Raw genomic sequence first — 20,598 nt, 5'->3', positions numbered from 1 at the left:
CCTTTCTTGCTGCTCCGTTTCTAGGAACATCCCACAGAAACCAGTGTTATACAAACACATCTCTTAATATTTTGTATCATTTGCTCATTTTCTACATATATGTGCCCATCAGAAAGTTGAGGATCCATTTTAAAGGTTATTTCAATGTACTCTTTCTGGAGAACGCTTTTGCAGAATGGGAGGTATTGCTAAGGAAACGCTTGCTGTCCAATGTGTAATCGCAGTTGAAATGCACATCTGCAGGACATATTAAAATCAACATCCAGTTCAGCTGGCACAAGACTCATTTAAATAAACCACATCAGCTTGGTCAAACCTGGATGAATCCAGCCGTCTGCAGCAGTTTGTGCTAAAATCCAAGAGCTGTTTCTAAGCGTTACACAAGCAGCCTAATGCAGCTGAGTGCTGCTTAAAGGAGAGAACAGATGTGTCTGTGAACATGGGATTTTAGACAGACTAAGAATCGCTACATGCATTTTACAGAATTCCTCCCCTCCCCCTTACACAAATAGATTTGCTATTTCCAAACCATCCCACACAGATGCCTGTCCCAGGCTCTTGTTGGGAAACCTCCAACGAGGGAGATTCCACAGCTTCCCTTAGAGTCTCTCTCACATACACAAAGAAATATTATATTATAATAAAAACCTGACCTTCCATTTGGATCAGGATAATTAGGGAGATCCAGCATTCCTTTTAAAGCTTTTTGGGTCAGAGTAGCATGGCTGAACACAGGAGAACAGAGACAGCTGGAAGCCATACACAAGCTAAAGGAAAAACCGAGACAGCCATAGATTCTGTGAGTCATATTTTTCATTAAATGAAAAAGAAAGTCTACTGGATAGTTCATCTTTATTTTATATTGTCCAGAAGCAAATCCTGTCAAGCTCCATAACTATTTTGCTTAATATCAAAACATGTTACCATCTCAGTATAGTTTGAACTTTGGCATTTTTCTTGAAATGCATGCAATTTCTTTTTCCATATATAGTGCAACTGTTCAATTTATTCAGTTTAATATTTTGCCAAGAACTTAAATAACTTCTTGGCAAAACTTGCGGGTGCCCAAACTTAGGTTTCTAGATCCACATTAATCACCTAAATAAGCGACCCAGCTTTCAAAAAATAACTAGTATGGGCTTAGACAGCCACCAGTTTTGAAAATCAGGGCCCTAATTTTTCCTTCTTTGTGCATTTAAAAGTGGCATGCTACAAAGTAAGTTGTTGCCTATGAAAGGCCATGCCAGTTAGTTCCTAAGGTGCCATGTTGCCCTTCCTACTACCTGATTAAATACAAACACCAATGCTTAGGATAATTGCGCATGAAGGGCTTTTCTTCAGCAGTTTATAAAACACTTTTCCAAAGCACTTTACAGAACCTTTTAATAATTTAAGTAGACTCATGATTACTCACCCTCTTTTAGAGTTGGAAAGAAAAGGCGAACTTTGTAGGGACACAAATGGAGTCAGAACCAGAATTAAAATGGGAGTCCAAAATCATCAACAGTACAGTCATGAGGAGGTATACCACCTGAAGCCACTCATATATATCTTTTTTAATTGATTAGACTTTATCCCTGGCAAGGGTCCTTTAAAAAGAATAAAAACCAGCAAAGGGAAGTGTGTGAAAACACTGAATTTCCCCAGTCAAACTTCTTGTATGTTCATCTGCGTTAAATAAAAGTGTATGAGCAGCTGTAAAATGCCATGGCGTTAAGAACGCACTGCATCCAAGTCATCTCCAAATCAAAAACACAGAAAAAATCCACATCCCTCGCTCACATACAACTTGGCAAAGGCTGGTCAGATTCTGTTATGAACAAGTCATTTGCTTAACCTGGTGAAAGACTCGAACTTTGCAAACTGCATAAGTGAGCTATTCTCAGAACCAAAGAGAAAACAACCTTCTCTGTATGTGGGACATGGCAATCAAGAAGCACCCTTTGTTATAATTATCTCAGGTTGATGAGTAGCCCCCAAATTAAACCTTCCTAAATGACTGTAGTTATAATAAAATTAAGCTGTTATGCCAATCACTTGCCAAAAAGGCTGATTTTTAGGGCTGTTTTTAAATGTTCCCTCAGCTGTTATGATATTTCCATCATCCCATGGTTGTCATGGCACGTGGCCTAAAGAGCCTTGTCTGTGTCTAACACACTATGAATTATTTTAATCCTGCCTGGCCTGTAACCTCAAACCCACAGAGACATATATCGTGAAGCATGGTATTACATTCTGGATGGGAGCAACTGTAATATTTAACACGTAGCACTTACATAGCACTTCAAAGTGTTACATGAAGATTGATTATCATTATTCTTGCAAGTCTCCCACTTCCGTGCTTGACCAGATAACCAGGCTCCTCTCTTAAAAGGTGATACAGATTACATAATATGGCTTTAATCTTTTTTTGAATTTGCATTTAACAATAAGTGAAAAAGTCGCTTTTTCTGCCTACTGGTCTCTGGGTAGAATTTAACATATTGGTTTTGATTTAGCACTGACAGCTAGGTAGCAGGTGAGCTAACTCTCCTTATTAAGGTAGTAATCAATAATTGTTTCACCATTTACCTTGCCTATTCTCCCTCTCCCTTGCCCTTTAATTTTAAGCACCTACATAGCACGTCACCTGCTTTCCCATCACATGTACCTACTGCATACTCTTTAGGTACATACAGACATTCAGGGAGGTTAGATCACATTAAAAATGGCCATCTGATCTAACTTAATTCACTCAGATGCAGATCTTGCACTATGGGTGCAGGCAGAAGTGAGAGTTTTCACCTGATCTGGCCACAGAAAGCAATTTATAACTGACCAAACAAAAGTGCATGGCTGCAAACAGCTTCAAAGATGGCCAGTTGGATGAAAATCTGACCTCTCATTGCATGAGGTGCCAAAAACGTTTCAAAATGTGGCACCTTCTGTAACTTGTGTTTGCAGAGCTCTCAGCCTGTCGCTGTTTTCAGAATGGGAAGGGGGAAAGGGAGCAGAGAGACTTCAGTCTGGGGGGGTTTTCAGCCCCCTCTGGAGGGTGAGGTGGGTGTATTGGAGCCCCAGTTCACCCACCCCACCCTTCAGCATGAGCAGGAGAACCCCCAGAACAAGCTCCCTTCGCTGCTTTCCCCCCCTCATTCTGAAAACGGTGAGCACTGGCAGAGAGCCCTGGCTGTGGCTTTGGGAACCTGGCTGCAGGCTCCCAGCCCACAGCGAGGCTCCCTTCAGCCCTGGAACTTCTGTTTGGTCTGGGGTACTGTTGTAACTCAATGCTTTCCAGAAATCACTCCGAGTTACAGCTGGGAGCTGTACTTCTGTCTGCACCCTTTGATCCCTAGTTAGGTGGATCTAAATGCAAACTGTACAGAAGTTCAGGAAAGTTAGATCGATCTAAAAATGGCCAACCTGATCTAAGTTAACTGTATCTCTGAAGTAGTTTAATGTAGATCAGGTCTTGTTTGACCAATTTAACTGAACTTCTATACAGTTCCCAGTGCAGACCCTGGGCCAGGAAAGCCTGGCCACTGGCTCCAGCTCCAGGGCTGTACTCTTCCTTCCCCCCACCCCAGGCTATTGTTAACTCCTGCCTCTGCCCCTCACCCTACCCCCAGGGATTCAACCCCCCTCCCCCCATGGACCAGCCAGCCCACCCCCGCACCTGACAAATCCCCATCCCACAAGCTGCTCCCAGTGCCAATTTAACTGGCGTTTGCCAGTGCCAGGAGTCAAGGAAGTAAGTCAGGGTAGGGGCAGGCAGGATTGGTGGGGGGAGGGTTGTTTGTCCCAAGGGGGACAAAGTCCTCTTATCCCCTCAAGCCCCCTCCAGACCCTGCTAGCCCATCTGATCCCACCAAATCTTCCAGGACCCCACCAAACCCCTGTGGACCCCACCTGCCCCCAATCTGCCAGATCCCCACTGCAGACCCTGCTTGCCCCCAATCTCTCTTGAGCCTTCTTGCCCCCGCCCAAGCCTCCCATCCCACCCACTAGCCCTCCCATCCTGATTTACCTTAGATTGGGTGGCTGTTTTTAACTTGATCTAACCTCCCCCTAACCTCCCCAAATGCTTCTACGTACACTTACTTGCAGGCCCCTCTTTTTGCTGTGCAAGTAGTGTGCCTAGCATGGTAGGGCCCTGTATCTCTGACTGGGAGCCTCTAAGCACTATTACAGGAATCTGATGCTATTTTGAAAGAGTAAACCTCATGCCACATTACTAGAGTTGAGGTTGGAGCACTTGTTTAACAAGGTGGGGGTTGAGCTCAAGAAAATGAACCATAGGAAAATCATTCTCTGTCAGGAGTCCTGGACCCTGGCATTTGCTCTTTATCATTTTGGAGGTAACCAGAATTCTCCCTTATCCCAAAGCTTTCAGGATGCTGGCCTAACACATTCAAGCATGCTCTGTCCAGCTCCTCACAAGTGCCAAACCCAGATATGCACTGGTGAAGCTACTGTGAAAGCTCTCTACGCAGCCACTCTCAAACACACCAGAGCACTTCTCAGAGGTGGCCTCATGAGACTCCTGCAGAATGGCCTTACCCCAGCATTTCTGCTAGGGGCATGTGACCATCTGGGCACAGCATGCTTGAGTGTGTCAGGACATAGACACCATGCCCCTGATTTTCAAAGCACAGTGTAAAATCTTCCAACTATACAATGAGAATTCTGAAAATGGTCTTTTGAGTGAAATATGCTATTGTGGTATCAGCTATTGGCTGGCTGCTATATTAATCTTTCTTGCTGTATTGAGTGGCTAAGGCTATTCTAGAGATTCTGAATGCAGTTATTGTCAGAGCATTCACAGTCTGGGCAGAGCTAATCTCTTTCTATATCAATCAAAATTAATACTTAACATTCAAACCATATATTAGACTACTTCAATTATATATATTATTAGTTCTGATACAAAAGATGAGGGGGCAACATTCTATCATTTTAGCAAACATGATCTGGGAATTATTGAACCACTGCTGGAAACAAAAAGATGGAGGAGATCAAATACATTTAATACATCCACAGCATGAGGGAACTAATAAAAAGATACAACTGAGATAAAAACTTACATACAGGAGTAAACTGCAAAGGCTAAATAGTCTTCATCACATTAGGAAGAAAGTTTATATTTGTGTATATTCTCTTGTGCATTCTCTTATATTATATATAAAAGTGTGCATGTATATTGTTATATATTACATATAATGTGTGTATATGCTATTATTTATAATGTATGTATACTCATATATTATATATAATGTGTGTGTATTGTCTTATATATAATATGCGTGTGTATTCTCTTATATATTCAATACATAATGTGTGTGCATGTCCGTCTGTGTAAAATAGTCACTTATGCCACAGGAAATGTTAACAGAAAACAGCTGGGGAAAGAGTTTTCTTTAAAAATAAATAGTTGGCAGGAGCATGCTGATGGGTACAGTCCATCTATTGATGGTATGTAGCAATCATCAGAAGGGCACAAAACTGTAGGTTTAGTTCCTACTGGTTTGTTTGAGCTGTTATTAGTAATTATTAATTTTGGTGTGGATGCACACACCACTCAAATGACAACCTGTCCTATACTTCCTACATTTTGGAATTTCACATTGTCCAACTCTAGTAATCAATACTCTAGCAATCCTGGTCTCCCTGACACTTACACTGAATATATTTCAACCATTATAAATTAATCTCATCAAACTTGATTTACACACAGTAAATTAATGGTGCTTCAGCTGTAAGTAAATTGATCACTCAACTTGAATATAAATTATTGTACGTACATAAATTACTAAGGACAAATTTTACAGTTGATTGCATGCACGCACAAACTCATGCACATGCATATACACGCACACAGGCCAGTGACTGAGTACACTGGAGAAAAATAAAATGGCAAAGTGAACTGTGCATCATCAGTGCCACACCTTTTACTTTCTTTGTCTCATGAAACCATTGCTAATGGACAACACCTAGATATGTATATGCATGCATTCAGAATATGTATGCATGCACATGCACAATTTTGTATGCGTGTGTACTACTGGCACTAAAATACAATATATTATTGGTATTTATGTGCAAAATCAAATGAAAGTTACAGGAGGACCTGTGCTCTCCTGCACTGTGATGTAACTCTTGAGCCCTTAGGAAAGCTCAAAGAAGTGATGATATCAGGAAAACAGACCTTACGACGACAGGCTGAGATCTACGAGGCTCTTTAGCCTGGAAAAGCACAGGCTCAGGGGTGATCTGATGGCCACCTATAAGTTTATCAGGGGTGACCACCAGGATCTGGGGGAGCGTTTGTTCACCAGAGTGCCCCAAGGGATGACAAGGTTGAACTACTGCAAGATGGACATAAGGAAGAATTTCTTTACTGTCCGAGCCCCCAAGGTCTGGAACAGCCTGTCATCGGAGGTGGTTCAAGCACCTACGTTGAACACCTTCAAAAGTAAATTGGATGCTTATCTTGCTGGGATCCTATGACCCCAGCTGACTTCCTGCCCTTTGGGTGGGGGGCTGAACTCAATGATCTTCTGAGGTCCCTTCCAGCCCTAATGTCTATGAAATCTATGAAATCTAGGAACAGGGGTTGTTTGCACACAGGAACATGTTTAGAAGAATATAACCTCAACAGCCTCCATGAAGTCTAGTCCCCTGAGGGTGCAGATGACCATTTACTCAAAGGATACCACAAAACCAAAAACTTCAAACCTTGACACACACTGGCAAGGCATAAAACCAGAAATACCAGGATGACACTACAACTTGCAATAGGTAAAAGCAGGGCCAACAAGGGCACTGCCACTGCCCTATAATATCAGAGGAATAATCTTTCAACTCCCCTCAGTTTGTAATAAGCTATTTCAAATTTCCAGATCACTCCAGGCATTTATAGCGCATACAAGCAAAGGGTGGTAACTAGTACAACCTATTGTGATATTAACACCTACAAGAATGGAAATCTCCAACAGGTCAGGAATACTGTTAAGAGCTCTCGAAAATATTTTCACTATTGCTAGTGTATTGTAAGAGGCTCCTGTATACTGCAATTACAAGTTATACTGAAAAACTTGAGCCTTACTTGTAAATCTTTACAATTTTCTTATGAGATGCTCATCTTCTACATTACACAGCGCTCGGAAACCAAATTGGGACCTGGCATAGCCTAGTGTTTATGCTAATGGACTTGTGCTTGCATGTACCAGTGGTGAATATAGGCCAGTAATTCTTTTGAACGTCAATGATCTGGAAGGTCCATAAGCTCCTAATTTCATGGTTTTTGGAGAAATGTTGGCTCCACAGGTCTTCCTCCTGCAAAATATTGATGGTCCAGAAACTTACAATTGAATCCTTACAGGCTCATAGTCATACTTGCCCCTGTGGAGAACACTCCCTTGTCTCTTCCAGAAATTCCCTGCAGGTTTAAGAAAGCTAGGGTAGAACACCAGTTCAGATTAAACAAGCGTGTTGCAACTATTAGAGGTCCAGACATAAAAGACTCAGCCCAGAATTGGCAGACAAGTTTCTTTGGGTAGATGTGATATCTTTTATTAGACCAACTAAATAGCTGGAAAATTTGTTCTTTGCAAGCTGTCAGGGACATGCATTCTTCTTCAGGCTGCAGACCAACAACATCTTATGCTTAGACCAGTAAGGCTATGTCCTTAGACCAACACAGCTACAACCATCAGCCCAGAATTTTCTTTTATTATATTTAAGGGACCCATTTTGCAACCTTTCTTGACACAAACCTTCAGGATCATCCCAAGGAAGAAGGGAAGGCATGCCAATGTCTTCACTTCGCCAGGAAACCAGCCCCCTTGCTCTCAAAGAAAGCAAAGTTTGTGAAATTGAAGAGGAAATATCATTCACCATGTTCTGTTGCAGTGGCAGGACATTTACAGTGCCCTTGTCATCCTGCTTTACCTGTGACAAGTTAGGGGCATTGTGGTGTTTTTCAGCATTGTACGTGGTAGGTGCAAGGAGGTGGTCGTGTTGTTTTAGGAATGTTAGACAGGCATTGATAACCTGCCATCTCCAGGTTGAATTCAGCCTGTACCATGGCTGGATCCAAGTGGGATTAGGCAGCGGCAGGAGGGGTGGGGGGCACCTTCTGCAGTCAGATCTTGTGAAGGATAGAAGCAGCAATCTGCCTTAGATCAAAGCTGGGTCATTCCAGCCCAAAAAAGTTGCTGACTGATGGATTAGACCAATACTTGTATGGGATGGTTTAGATAGGGATTGTGCATGGGTTGGGTGAAATGACCACCTGAGGTCCCTTCCAGCCCTATTTTTGTATGTTGCTATTGAGGCTGTTGAGGTTATAGTCTTCTAAACATGTTCCTGTGTGCAAACAACATTCTTTGTTCCATTATGTGGAAATGTCAGGTGCAGTAGTGAACTTTTCTATTTCCATTTTTAGAAAATGAATGCAAAAGGCCATACTGAGTGAAAAGGTTAAAACTCTTATATCACAAGTAAATTCTATGCAAATTCAGTGTGTATAATTTTCTGACAAAAATGCATATATCAACTTTAAAATCTATTATGCCAATTACATTTTAAAATAATTTCAGTGTTGTGTATAATTCAATTAAATGCACTTATTTAATCATTTAATTGAATCTCAGAGTGCAAGTTTATGTTTGAGGGAGTGGGTTAAAAGTCGTTTGCAGGAGACAAGTACAAGCCACACATCCCTTACCTAGGTATATTGTACAATACCAAACACGAGTAGCCAGAATCTGAACTTGTACTGTAAGTCTGGTGTAATCATTTTTTGAAGCTTTCCCCCTTTCCCCCCATATTAAGGCTCCAACTCAGCTAAAAAGCAACTAAGCATGGTTTTAACTTTCATTCTTATTGATTGCAGTACTCAAATCACAGCCTAAACTATTGAATAAAAAGGAAGGTACTTTCCTCCAGCCCAGTTCCCACTTAAGACCCCATTAGATATTTTACAACATTTGGTATCTAATAAGATAATGTGCCTTAAAACATACTAAGTGTGCCCCCATGGTTGGGTGCGGTGTATAAACAGTATGTTTTTTAAACAGTCAGAATATTATCTTGGACAGAAAGGATCTTCCATCCAAGATAATATATTGACAGTCACCAACTAGACACTCCAAGTACATTATATTACATGTCTTTGGGTTACAGTCACCATGAAGTTAGATACTTGAAAATTTTATTTCTATTTCATGTGAGCATCTTAAAACATACATTAATTAAATCTCAAACACTTGTCAGGTATGCTACGTGGAAATGTCAGATGCAGAAGTGAACTGATCTTCCTATTTCCATTTTTAAAAAGTGAATGCAGAAGGCTGTGCCAATTTGATATATTAAATCAGTAGCAGCAGTCATCCCAAAACAGCAATGATGGATGATTATTGAACAAGTATGTTACCTCATACCCAAAATGAGCTCACAAGAGTGGAGTAGCATCCCCTACCCCATAATTTTTGCTCCAAAAGCAAACACTGATTTTTCTTCTATGGTGGAGTCAGTTGCTGTGTGATTGTCAGGGTCCCTAATCAGACAGCCCAGCTTGGATGAATTGGCTATGCAGCCACACTTGCTTTGAATTGGTGGCATACAAGTCCAAACAAATGAACTAGCTAGCTTCCCGATTGGCTGCTGGGAGCCTGGTCTATCCATTCAGCCCCAGCTATGGCAGCAAATTCCCAGGCCAGGCAGCAGTTCTGACCTTAGTCTGCTTTGGCAAGCCTTCTAGTTCCTCACCCTGGCTAGGCTTGGTTCTGTTCTTACTCCAACCTGTAGTTTATCCTTTGCACTCAGGAACTAGGCATCTGATTCCTGGCCCCCAACCCTGGCCTGTGTTTTGAACTCCACCCTTGACTTGGAAATCCAGGACATCATCTGGGAAATCTGGGACACTTCCCAGCTACACCCTCCCCCACCCCAGCACTCTCACAAGTCGGCAGGGGCCAGGCTATGTGCTGGACAGGCAACAGTGCCTGCCTGCCCACCTGCAAGTCTCTTCACCTTGCTCTGACTCCTGCCCAGGCTGTACCTCACACCCCTGCCTTTCTGGGATGCCCATTTTAATTCTCAACCGCCAGCTGGGACCAGCTCCTGAAATCCAGGATTATTCAGGCTAAACAGGGACATATGGTCACCGTACCTGTGACTTTTTTGAATAATAAAATCTCTTATTCCAATTTTGAAATGGGTTAACTTCAGCAATATTTAGTTCCATCAGGATTAAAGGATAGCTATCAAGAAAATGAAAAATTATGGTTTAAAACTAGGACTGCACACAGTTGTTTGTATCAGCAAGTATGTGTATTGTAACAGTCTACCATGATTACATCCATTCAATAGTGGTTTAATTAAAAAACATTGCCTTTGTGCATTTGACATATAATTGTAAGACATAGGCTTACATATGAAAGTTTTTCGATGTACTTCTCTATCTTAATTTAAAAAGTGCTTAAGATCTACTACTTAGAACTGAAATCACCATTTTTTTAAAAAAAGATGGGTTCTAAGATACCTATTTCGTCAGTATTTCTGGTGAATTTGCTACAATCTAAAAAGATAGAACTTTTGCATTTCAAATAATGCTTTTGTATATATAAATAATACAAGCTTCAGAGAATAGCCTTTTGTTCCTCCCTCTTCTGAAGGAGGAAAGTCCCAGAATAAATATATATATTAGCAAGTATCATCTTGAACAAAATTCTTGTCTTCCCTAAAAGAAACTTGTGTACCTGTCTCCCCCTGCTGGAGTAAGATAAGGAACTACATTAAACAACTTTAAAAAACAAATCTAAGAGAAAAGGACATTCTTATTAGGATTTTGTTTTGCTGTTTTAATGAACTGTACTCCAAAAGGCTTTTTTTTAATTTAACGATGGACTCTCAATTGCTATACATCAGGATCAACCGTTCAGTTAGATAAATGATTGGGAAATATATATATTTTTAAAGCATTCACTCATAAAAGTGTTGGCATTATTCAGATCTTTGTTTCCATGTGGAACAATTTTATAGACACTACAAATATAGGCCAGCTTGACTGTTCAATATGCCTGCATACATAGCAGTGGATATAAATTGGGATTCACAAGCATGTTAATGTCATAATAGTACTTGAATTGACTAATTTGGATCTAAAGGAAACTCATTTTGATTGCTTTAGACCACTGCATGCAGCAGAAGCCCCAGCAAATGTTCCCTTGTTCAAAATGTGAACAGAAACCTTTCCACAGGATTCATGACCTACACTGGAGGTTCTTAAAGGAGATGCAAGTGGAACTGTTCTGAAAAGGTGTATAAGGACATCCACAATTCGTGCATGTGAAAAAGTCCTGACACACTGGACTGGAATGCAAGTTGATGCTTGGCCCAGAAAAATCCATGTTAACTTGGCTTCAGAAGCTGTACATGACTACACAATTAACCTAAGGATTACCAATCACATCCTGGCTCAGGATGGGCATGGCAGGAGGGAGATTTCACTTCTCCGGGCTACTTCAGCTTCAGCTATATAAAATCTATTGACTCACTGTTTAAGTTGAAAATAAATGTCATGTCTAGTTCCTTTACTGGAACCATATGCTGGAACAAAACTTCCCACCCTTCTCACTGCTGTACAACTTCATAAAAAGTGTGGCTATTGCTATCATAGGGCATGTCCAGATGAGCACTGACACATGGTATGCGGTGCTACAGACTCATCTGCTGCGCTGCACACCGCACATGCAGGCATTTTCTGCTCTGCTACTTTGCAGCATGGGGGGGAGGGAGGAGTTGACCCTGGGAGATCCTGGGGTCAAAAAATCCCACACCTAAATGAAGTAGGGTGGTGCACGTGGCTGCTGTATGCACTGCCCAAAGCTGGAACCTGGCAGGCCAGAATCACTCTGGCTGCCAGCTTGGCTTCCTGTTGCAGCATTGCAGGGGCTGCAGCTCCTGGAGGCCCCCAGGTAGGCTGCTGGGACCAGCGCAGTTGCTGGCCCCAGCCTCCCCCCTACCCCATCTGGGGCAACGTGCCATGTGGCACGGGCATTCCCTGGCAACAAGTAGCAGTGGCACACCTTATACTGTTGTTCTTCCCTGGGGAACCACAGAGTCCTGTTTGTGGGGATCCACCCACAGTGTTTTTCAATTAAACATGGTGTTTTTCATTAATGTCTTTTTTTTTTTAAATGACTGATATAGCTATCTTTAACTGGCTTACCTCCCAGCAAGGAAGACAGGAACCAATTAAAAAAAACAAAACCCCAAAAAAAAACAACACAATGGGAGTTTTTACACTGAAAGCAAAGAATCTTGATTGAGCCCAACATATGACAGTGCAACTAGTATAATAAATAGCATTGTTAATACTTGTTGCTTGGTGATTCACATGTTTATATGGTAATGTCTTCCCAACGTAATTTTTTTCTGCAGCTGCCTTAAGTTATTGATTATAGATTGATTTTAAATATGGCACCGCAAGATTAGAGGTGAACTTGTGAACAATAAGTAACCCAGCTTTCAGAAATACCACATATCCTAAAGCTGCCAAAGTCACGATATTTAAGTACCTAAAACATGAACATAAAGGTGCATGTTATCTATTATGTTTGGTTCTCCAAACTACCTGCTGTGTTTTGAGTACTACAAAAACTGATCAGTAGTGTTGACAGATGTAATTAGAATAACCAAAACAAACTAATCTTTATTTTGCTCATTTTACACAGTATGTCTGATTGTTCTTCCTCAAGTATTTCTTTCAGCAGTGAGCTGCCTTGTGTAGTCAAATTACTGGAAACCTCTGGAAAAGAATTAATGCATCACCTATTTGTATCATGTTTTGGGCTACAAAATCATGAGCCGTAAAGCAAAAAAGGAACAATCACAACCAGAGTCAAGTAGTGTTAAAACATCTAGGTAATTTAAAATGGAACCCAATCTTCATACTTGTTTGGTCAGCACATCACATGCTGTTGATGCCATACATAAAAAAAATAAAATTCTGCATAAACTGTTGTATCACAGAAGTGTTTTAAAAGATACCATATCCACATTTAGGACATTTTCAAATTTTATTTGCAACTATTGCAATTACAAAGAATATATCAATGTAAATTTGCATTTAAAGTGACATCCCTTTTTACTAAACAAGGTCACAAATTAGTGAGCAGCTTATTTTGGCCTTGGGTAGCTTCCAAAAATTGGAAATGTAAACTGTATGACAAATACAGCTTGTCACGCAGAGACAAAACCACAATATATTTTATGGTATTGTAGTCTTATAGTTCCTCAGTACAAAGTAATAGAAATACATCTCTCCCTACACAACTGACATCTGTATGCATTTCTACAGCTATTACTTCTACCTGTTATACTGGGAGTGGGGGGAATAAAAAAGGGGAATCTATCCATGAGCACTTATCTTAGGCTATACAGAAACACCAACTATCCTAGCAGCCATGAATTTTCCCTTTACATAAATATTTACTTGGAAAAAAAATTGTATTCTCATGTTAAAGGCTCTGTAGGAAGAAGTGGCTAAAAAAGAGAGAGATGTACACTGTTCCAAAAGCAAATGACTATCAAATTTTATCCACATTATTGATGGGAATTCAAAACTGATTCCAAACATGCCTCTCTAACATGTCTTATTTTATTCTGACAGTGTCAGATAGATTAAGAGCTAAGAATATTTTTTAGATTTCAGAGTTTACCTTTTACAAAAGGTGCTCCATATAAGCCACCAACTTTGTGTTACATATGGTCCCACAATTATTTTCAGACATATATTTTATCAAAAGACTCAGATCCTGCACTGATCTGCTGAAGTAGAAGCTTAAAAATGTTTTAAGCCATTAAGAATTATCTTAATAACTAATCAAGAAAGTTTATAATTTGCAATATAATTCTGGGCAATGAAAAAAAGGCAGTAATTCCAAAAGGCAGCCCTCAAGACTCTATGGAATGTGGCTACGGTTATGATGCCAATTTACAAAAACCATGATAAGTTAAACAAAACAAAATGTTTTAAAGCTATGAATGATCTGAGCGGTATCACTGCAAAATATCAAATGAATATCACAGAATTTACTGAGATCAGAACTTGAGCAGATGTTATTTCAAATCGACAGAGACTTGAGATGTCAAACATACCTACATGTTTTCTAAAATAAATTCCTAATGCAGAAAAAGTGATTTAAAGATTGCTTCTAGCTAATAGTACCGTTTATTTTATTGGACCCTAAATTGATCAGACAATACATAGCCCACACTTTTGGACATTTATAATAAAAAAGCTTTTATTTTCAATTGAAACAAATGTACCATCCTGCACTTAAAGGCTGTAACAGGCCATAAGCATCTTCCAAGGTGTACCAACAGCAACAGATTTGTTTGACCTTCACTGAGAAGTCACATAATGCACTCATAATTGGTAAAGAGAAACTAAACTCAGCCTTCTCAATGCTTCTGCACTGTGTTTCTTGTTTATTGTACAGTTCCACAGTCAGACCAAATGTTTGCAGTGTATGCAAATATTGTAGTCAATTAGTAGTACTGTTTAATCATCCTCCTCTTCCTCCTCCTCCTCCTCCTCCTCAAAACTGTCTTCAAAGCCCTCGCTGTCCTCCTGGTCCTCATCACCTTCTACTACTGTATCCCATTGTGGATGATTTTCTGGCACTGGTTTAGCTTCATGAACTTCCAGCTGTAAAGGGTGTTTGGGGAGACAGAAGAAAGAAAGTGGTATAAGCCAGAAAAAGGAAATGCACACCAATTAGAAACAATAGGGAAAACATTCACATTTCGTAACCCCATTAAGAAATTATGAATAAGGAATGTAGTGTGTTGTGTGTGTTGCTTAGTCTTGCAAAAATAATTCCTTACTATTTGATTGAAGGGGGAGGGCAGAGAGGGAAGAAACCAAACAAACAACCTCAGAAAATGAGAAAGCTACAACTGTAACATTTATCTACATGTGCCAGCTCAGCTGAGCCTAAGTAAATAACAACTGGTGTTCATGTACAACAGCTGGAATAACTGCTGTTATTTCCTGTAAAAAAATCTGATTGGAATCTATCATCTTTAAGATTAAAGTTCCTTTACTAATGTTCCTATTATACCAGGTGAGCAATTTCCATTCAGATTTGAAATGTTAATCTTAACAAAATGTTGATCTAATTTGAAAAATAAAACGTTTTCATGTTTGCCACAAGGCTGAATATAGCTATACAGAAGCAACACCTGTACTGAATGATTTTAAACAGAAAGCCTAAAAGGGTTAAATGTCACCTTCAAAGGTTTAATCTGGTCCAAACCCATATATGAATCCGATCTTAAATAAACCGTGTATTGGTAGTTTCCTGGCTTGCCTGGTGCAGGGAACTTCAGTTCTACCTAGAAAACACAAATCATTTACATTTTCTTTTGTTGTGAATGGATCCTAAAAGACTCGACATGAATATTTGGCTTTTGTACTTGGGCATGAAAAATACTATAATCAAAGTAATATTTTGACAGATTCTCCTTATATTTAATTAAAGGTGTTTAAGACTGCTACTTTGTCTATGGGCTGAAGCACAGTAAAAACAGCAGCATGATATATGCTATATCTAGCAACTGAAAATCACAGGTGGGACACTTACAGTAATTTGAACAAAGAATGAATTTTATCACAAGGTCATCTTTTCATTGTAGGTAGCACCCAATTGTCTTTAACAAGTTCTAGGAAAAACTAGTATCAAGGGAGATACTAATGGAAATTTAGAGATGAAAGGAATTGTATATTTCTATTTTTAAATATTAAAAATAGTTGTGTCACATGACATCCAGATACACCTATGGCACTTAGAGTTATAACTTCATAAGCACTAGAAAAAAAGTATAGAGCAAAGAAACACTCATTTCCATTCCTTAACTTTGGCAGTTTGGGCAAAGAAAAATAAGTCAACTTTAGTAGGTAGATTTATCTCCAATAAGAAAAACAGATCTAGCTGAAAGAACAACAGTAAGAAACTGAAATAAAGCAGTGAAAATAACAAAATGCTCTTGTTTCAGAAATCGTGACTTGAAATTTGAGAACTATCAATTTGTTTTAAAAAGAAAGGTCAGTATAGCTTTTAAATTACATTAGTTTAAAATCATATCATGTACATGACTACTAGTCAAATGAAAATCAATCACGGCACCTTCTGATAAGCCTCACCTTCTCATTCCAGAAGTGACGTTGAAAAATCCGGAATGAGACTGCCTGTTCTTTATCAGGAAGTTTCAAAGTAGTGAAAAAGTCAGACTTGCCTACTTTTATGTCAGAGACGGGGCACAATTTGTCTTCGTCTTTACTTGCATCATTTAAAATTTAGATTAAAAAGCAATAACATTCAGATCAGATTATGCATTTCTACTGCTATCTCATTTAAATAACTCTAGTGCAGTTTAAGAAAGTGCCTGCAATGTTTACGAAACAGAATTCCACAAATACAATACCTCTTCTCTATCTTTTAGTGTACAAACGTGATATGGCATAGATACTAATGTCTGTTCCTTCCTGTCTGCAATATACAGCCACCACCATTCTTGTTTTTCCTGTTTTAGAAAAAAAAGAATATGAAAATCTAGATAGTACAAATACAACATTTATAAGGATTGGTGTATCGCTCTGGTTTATTATAATGCACAATGTAATTTTTTCTTACCTTATCTTTGCAAGTGTTAAAACATGCTCCACACTGAAGGCTACTTACTAAAAACTGCTGGTCCTCAAAAGTTTCCTCTGTGGACTTGTGCTTAAGGGGTAGGACATTTCTGATGCTGAACTGTGGAACTCTTTAAAAAACACTTCTTTGACATATATGAATAAACTAAAGAGAAGGAAACTTCAGCAACATACACCACGTAAAGAGAGTACATAGAACGGCAAAATCATTCTCTTTCCTTTAGATTCTCAACAGAAGAGCCATGGCCCCTTGGGAGGTCGTGAGCAGGTTTCATGAGGTCTGCCCAGCTCGGCCCAGCACTGGGAAGAGCCACCTTGGCCCCCTGGGGCTGAGGTGAGGCCTGAGTTAGGGGTGAGGGCAGGGCCGCCACATGCAGCCCCATAGCCTCCATCTTATCAGGTGGGTAGGTGAGGCTTCACACTCCTGCTGCCCAGGTGAGCAGGGTGCCAGAGCTCCCTGCTGCTGAGGCTTGCCCACTGCACCCAGGGTTGGGGAGCCAGGCAGCTGCTGTTGCACAGGGGGGTTGTGGAGTTTTTATAGCATGCTAGGGGGGACCTCAGAAAGAAAAAAGGTTGAGAGCCGCTGCTCTAGACCTGAGTCCTAATACGGAATGTGATTCCAACATAGAGCACATGAATGCCCACAGGCAACTCTCAAAAGAACAAGTATTAGTAAGTAACCTCTCTTTCTTTCAATTTTGAGGGCCTCAATGTATTCCCATTATTGGAAAAGCAATACATAATTAAGTAATCTAAAGTTGTTGCCAAGATTTTTGGCTTTAGTCATGGCAGGACAGGATGGGGTAATCCTTATGACTGAGTTGACCCGCATTTGTGGAAAAGGAGGATGACTATCTCTTTCTGTCTTTTTATTCTCCTGAGTAACAGAATACTTCTTCTCATTTCTTGTACCCTGAGAGGATTCAAGAATGACTCTGGAAGTGACTGCCTCAACTCCAGTGCTAAGCAACCCACATAATACAAACTTCTTCTCCTTTGGAGATAGCACGGTTCTGCAATGCTGGAGAAGCTTTTAGTAAAACCACAAAGTGATTTAGAAGCTGTGCATGTGGTGCTGAATAGTTTATCCAATCACAGAAGATGATTTTTGAGATAAAAACCCAGTGCAGAAGCAGGGACGATGAGGTGTGCTTTTGGTACTTATAAATAGGGGCTTACAATTTTGCAGATTTTGTGGATTCCACTAAATCTGGGCAACACTCACTAAATCCATGGAGGGTGCAGGGAGAGGAAGAGGGGGAAGAAAAAACTTTATGGAAAATAAAATGCTGGCTCCCAAGAGGCTGCTTGCAAAATGGCTTTTGACCATGCCCCTGACCACTGATTGGCTGCAAGGGCTGTCTGTCACGTAGCCCTGCCCTCTCCACATACTGGTGGGGAGGGTTGGGGCTGCCCTTATAGCCAATCATGGCCAGCCCTCGTAGCCAATCAGCAGCAAGGGGCAGGGCCACATGACAGGCAGCTCTCTGCCAATTAGCAGCAAGGGGTGAGGCTGCCAGGGCCCCATAGCCAATCAGAGGTGTGGGGTAGTATATGCGTGTGGGGGGAGAGCACCACACTCCACCTGTCAAATGACTGCTGGCCCTTCCATTCTGTCTGTGAAGCTAGCAGCCAGCAAACACAAATTAGGCAGGTCCCTACTTATAAGAAGGCATCTTTACAGAAGTTGGTCCTGATGGAACAGCAGATGCAAGAGGTTTTGCAGACCTCTGAGAAACCCAAGAACACCATGCGCTTCAAAAATCTTTGCTTCTGACACAAGAGCATAAAGGCATTGCAAACAACACAATGGGATAACACGTCATTCCTAAACACACAAGACATCTCTCTCAGAATTTAAAGCTAAGCTGGATGTACAATTCTTAAATGTCCTATATGGTTTAAGATAGTATAGATTCATGTCAAGTCTGCTTCTATCCCCTATCATCCACCATACCTTATCTAGGCATAATGCCCTTCCCCTGCCTACACTAAATGCACCTGTAGAATTGCTCAAGTCTGCAAGAGGACAACCCAATTTTAAAAGACGTAAAAGTTCTCTCAGGTCAGGGTTTTCCTCTTGCAGATCTTAAAACTTTTGGCGCTTATTCAAAAGAATCAAGAAAGATGATAAAAGTAAAACACTAAAGTTCAGATTAGTTTTTCAGTGGAATCCAGTTAATATTTAAGCAGTATCACACTAACTACTTTTACAAAAATTCCACTTTTAAAAAAATTCTAAGATCAAAAGTTAGAACATACTGGACTCCAGCTAATGCCCCACCACCAAATAATTTTCCATACCAACTAAAATTTGAACCCCCCCCATAAATTTTAAAGCAAGAAGTTACTAGATAAAAGAAAGCTTCCCTTGAACAGGAAATAAGATCCTCCTCTCCTAGCAATTTTGTTCAGACCTTTAAACATACTCTTTTGTAAATGACAGCTACGTATCATATAGCATTTTACATCCATAGATCCCACTACTTTACAAAAAGAAAAAAAAATACCTGGCAGATTTCAGCATCTACTCCCCACCAATGGGGGTATTAAAATCAATGGGTAATGCTCTGTATGTGTGTAATTTGGAATGCTGTTGCAGGAAACACCAAAACAAAGCCCTATCCTTTGGCTCTGGCCACCAAAGAGTGCTTCTAAAGTTACAGAAACACTGTAATATTAAGATAACACTAATATATCAACCATAAGGCAATTATATGACTGAAGCTTTGTCTTCACTGGATACTTAACTCTGTTAATGAATGTTCTCCTTAACGTGCTCCATGTTCACACATCATCACCCAACAGCTGTGCAACAAAGGAAGACAGCCAGCATGCTTTCAGAAATTAGGAGGTCAGATTAGATCAGATCCTGAATTAGCTTCTTTCATGTTTTGCTAACCCAAGCCAACTGCAACAAAAATACAGGACCACAGCCACCTACAACAATTGTTAAAATAGGGCACAGACAGAAGTGACAACTTTCGACCTATCTGGCCCCTGAACGTGGTCAACAGCCATGACCAAACGGAAGTGCACAGCTACAAAGCACTTTAAATGGGCCTGATCCCACAAAAATCTGAATCCTCACTGCATGAGGGTCCAGCTGAAAACATTTCAAAACATAGTGTCTTCAATAACTTATGTCTGCACTGCCTCCCAGCCTGTCACTGTTTTCAGAATGGGAAGGGGGAAAGGGAGCAGAGGTAATTTGATCTGGTGTTTTTTCAGCTTGCACTAGAGGATGGGGCAGATAGACTAGAGCACCCCCAAGGTGAGGGTCTTCCTATCCACCCACCTCACCCTTCAAGTTCCTCACCCTGGCTGGGGAACCCCTAGATGAGCTCCCTCTGCTCTTTCCCCTCTCCCATTCTGAAAACAGAACAGGCTGGAAGGGAGGATGGGCCATTGTTAGGGGAAACAGCCTGCAGGCTGGCAGCCAGCAGCTACATTCCCCTCCTTCCTGGCACCAACAGTTTGGTTCCGGAGATTGTTGCAACTCAGAATGCTTTCTGTAAAGCATTCTCTGGTACAGTAGGGAGCTGCACTTCTGTCTGAGCCCATAACGGCCAGACAACCACTTCTCACAACCTTCAAGGTCACCCCCTTGTGATATCTTACCATCTACCTATGCTCAAATCCCTGCCTTGAAACTGTCAACCTTCACATAACTCTTCTCAGGGAGCTCAGTCACACACTGTGGGCAGTTTCTCCAGTGTCTGGTACAGGTACCTTACTGGAGGCTATCACCAAAATCTTGGGCAGCTTTGTGCTGAAATAAGCAAAACCTAGGACTCTGGACTCTTGGGAAGGAATTTCCAACCATACAAGAATCTATTCATAGTTTCATAGTTTGTTTCATAGTTTGTAGGGTCGGAAGGGACCTGAGCAGA

At 40.6% G+C, this 20,598-nt stretch overlaps 1 protein-coding gene across 1 annotated transcript in view; it reads right to left on the bottom strand.

Moving 5' to 3' along the window:
• Positions 1–13,041: 13,041 nt before the first annotated feature.
• SEC63 (SEC63 homolog, protein translocation regulator) overlaps positions 13,042–20,598 on the bottom strand; it is a 92,979-nt gene continuing 85,422 nt past the window's right edge. The window contains exons 19-21 of the mRNA XM_019520232.1: positions 16,477–16,575; positions 15,283–15,387; positions 13,042–14,698 (exon numbers count right to left, since the gene is read on the bottom strand). Of these exons, the coding sequence (XP_019375777.1) occupies positions 14,552–14,698; positions 15,283–15,387; positions 16,477–16,575 (351 nt within the window). The 3' untranslated portion in view covers positions 13,042–14,551. The remainder of the gene's footprint in view (positions 14,699–15,282; positions 15,388–16,476; positions 16,576–20,598) is intronic.

The sequence above is a fragment of the Gavialis gangeticus genome, unplaced genomic scaffold, assembly GCF_001723915.1.
Source record: "Gavialis gangeticus isolate Ggan-Ray unplaced genomic scaffold, GavGan_comp1, whole genome shotgun sequence".
NCBI lineage: Eukaryota > Metazoa > Chordata > Crocodylia > Gavialidae > Gavialis > Gavialis gangeticus.
The sequence above is the reverse complement of the archived record's forward strand: the minus strand, read 5'-3'. Positions and strand labels throughout refer to the sequence as shown.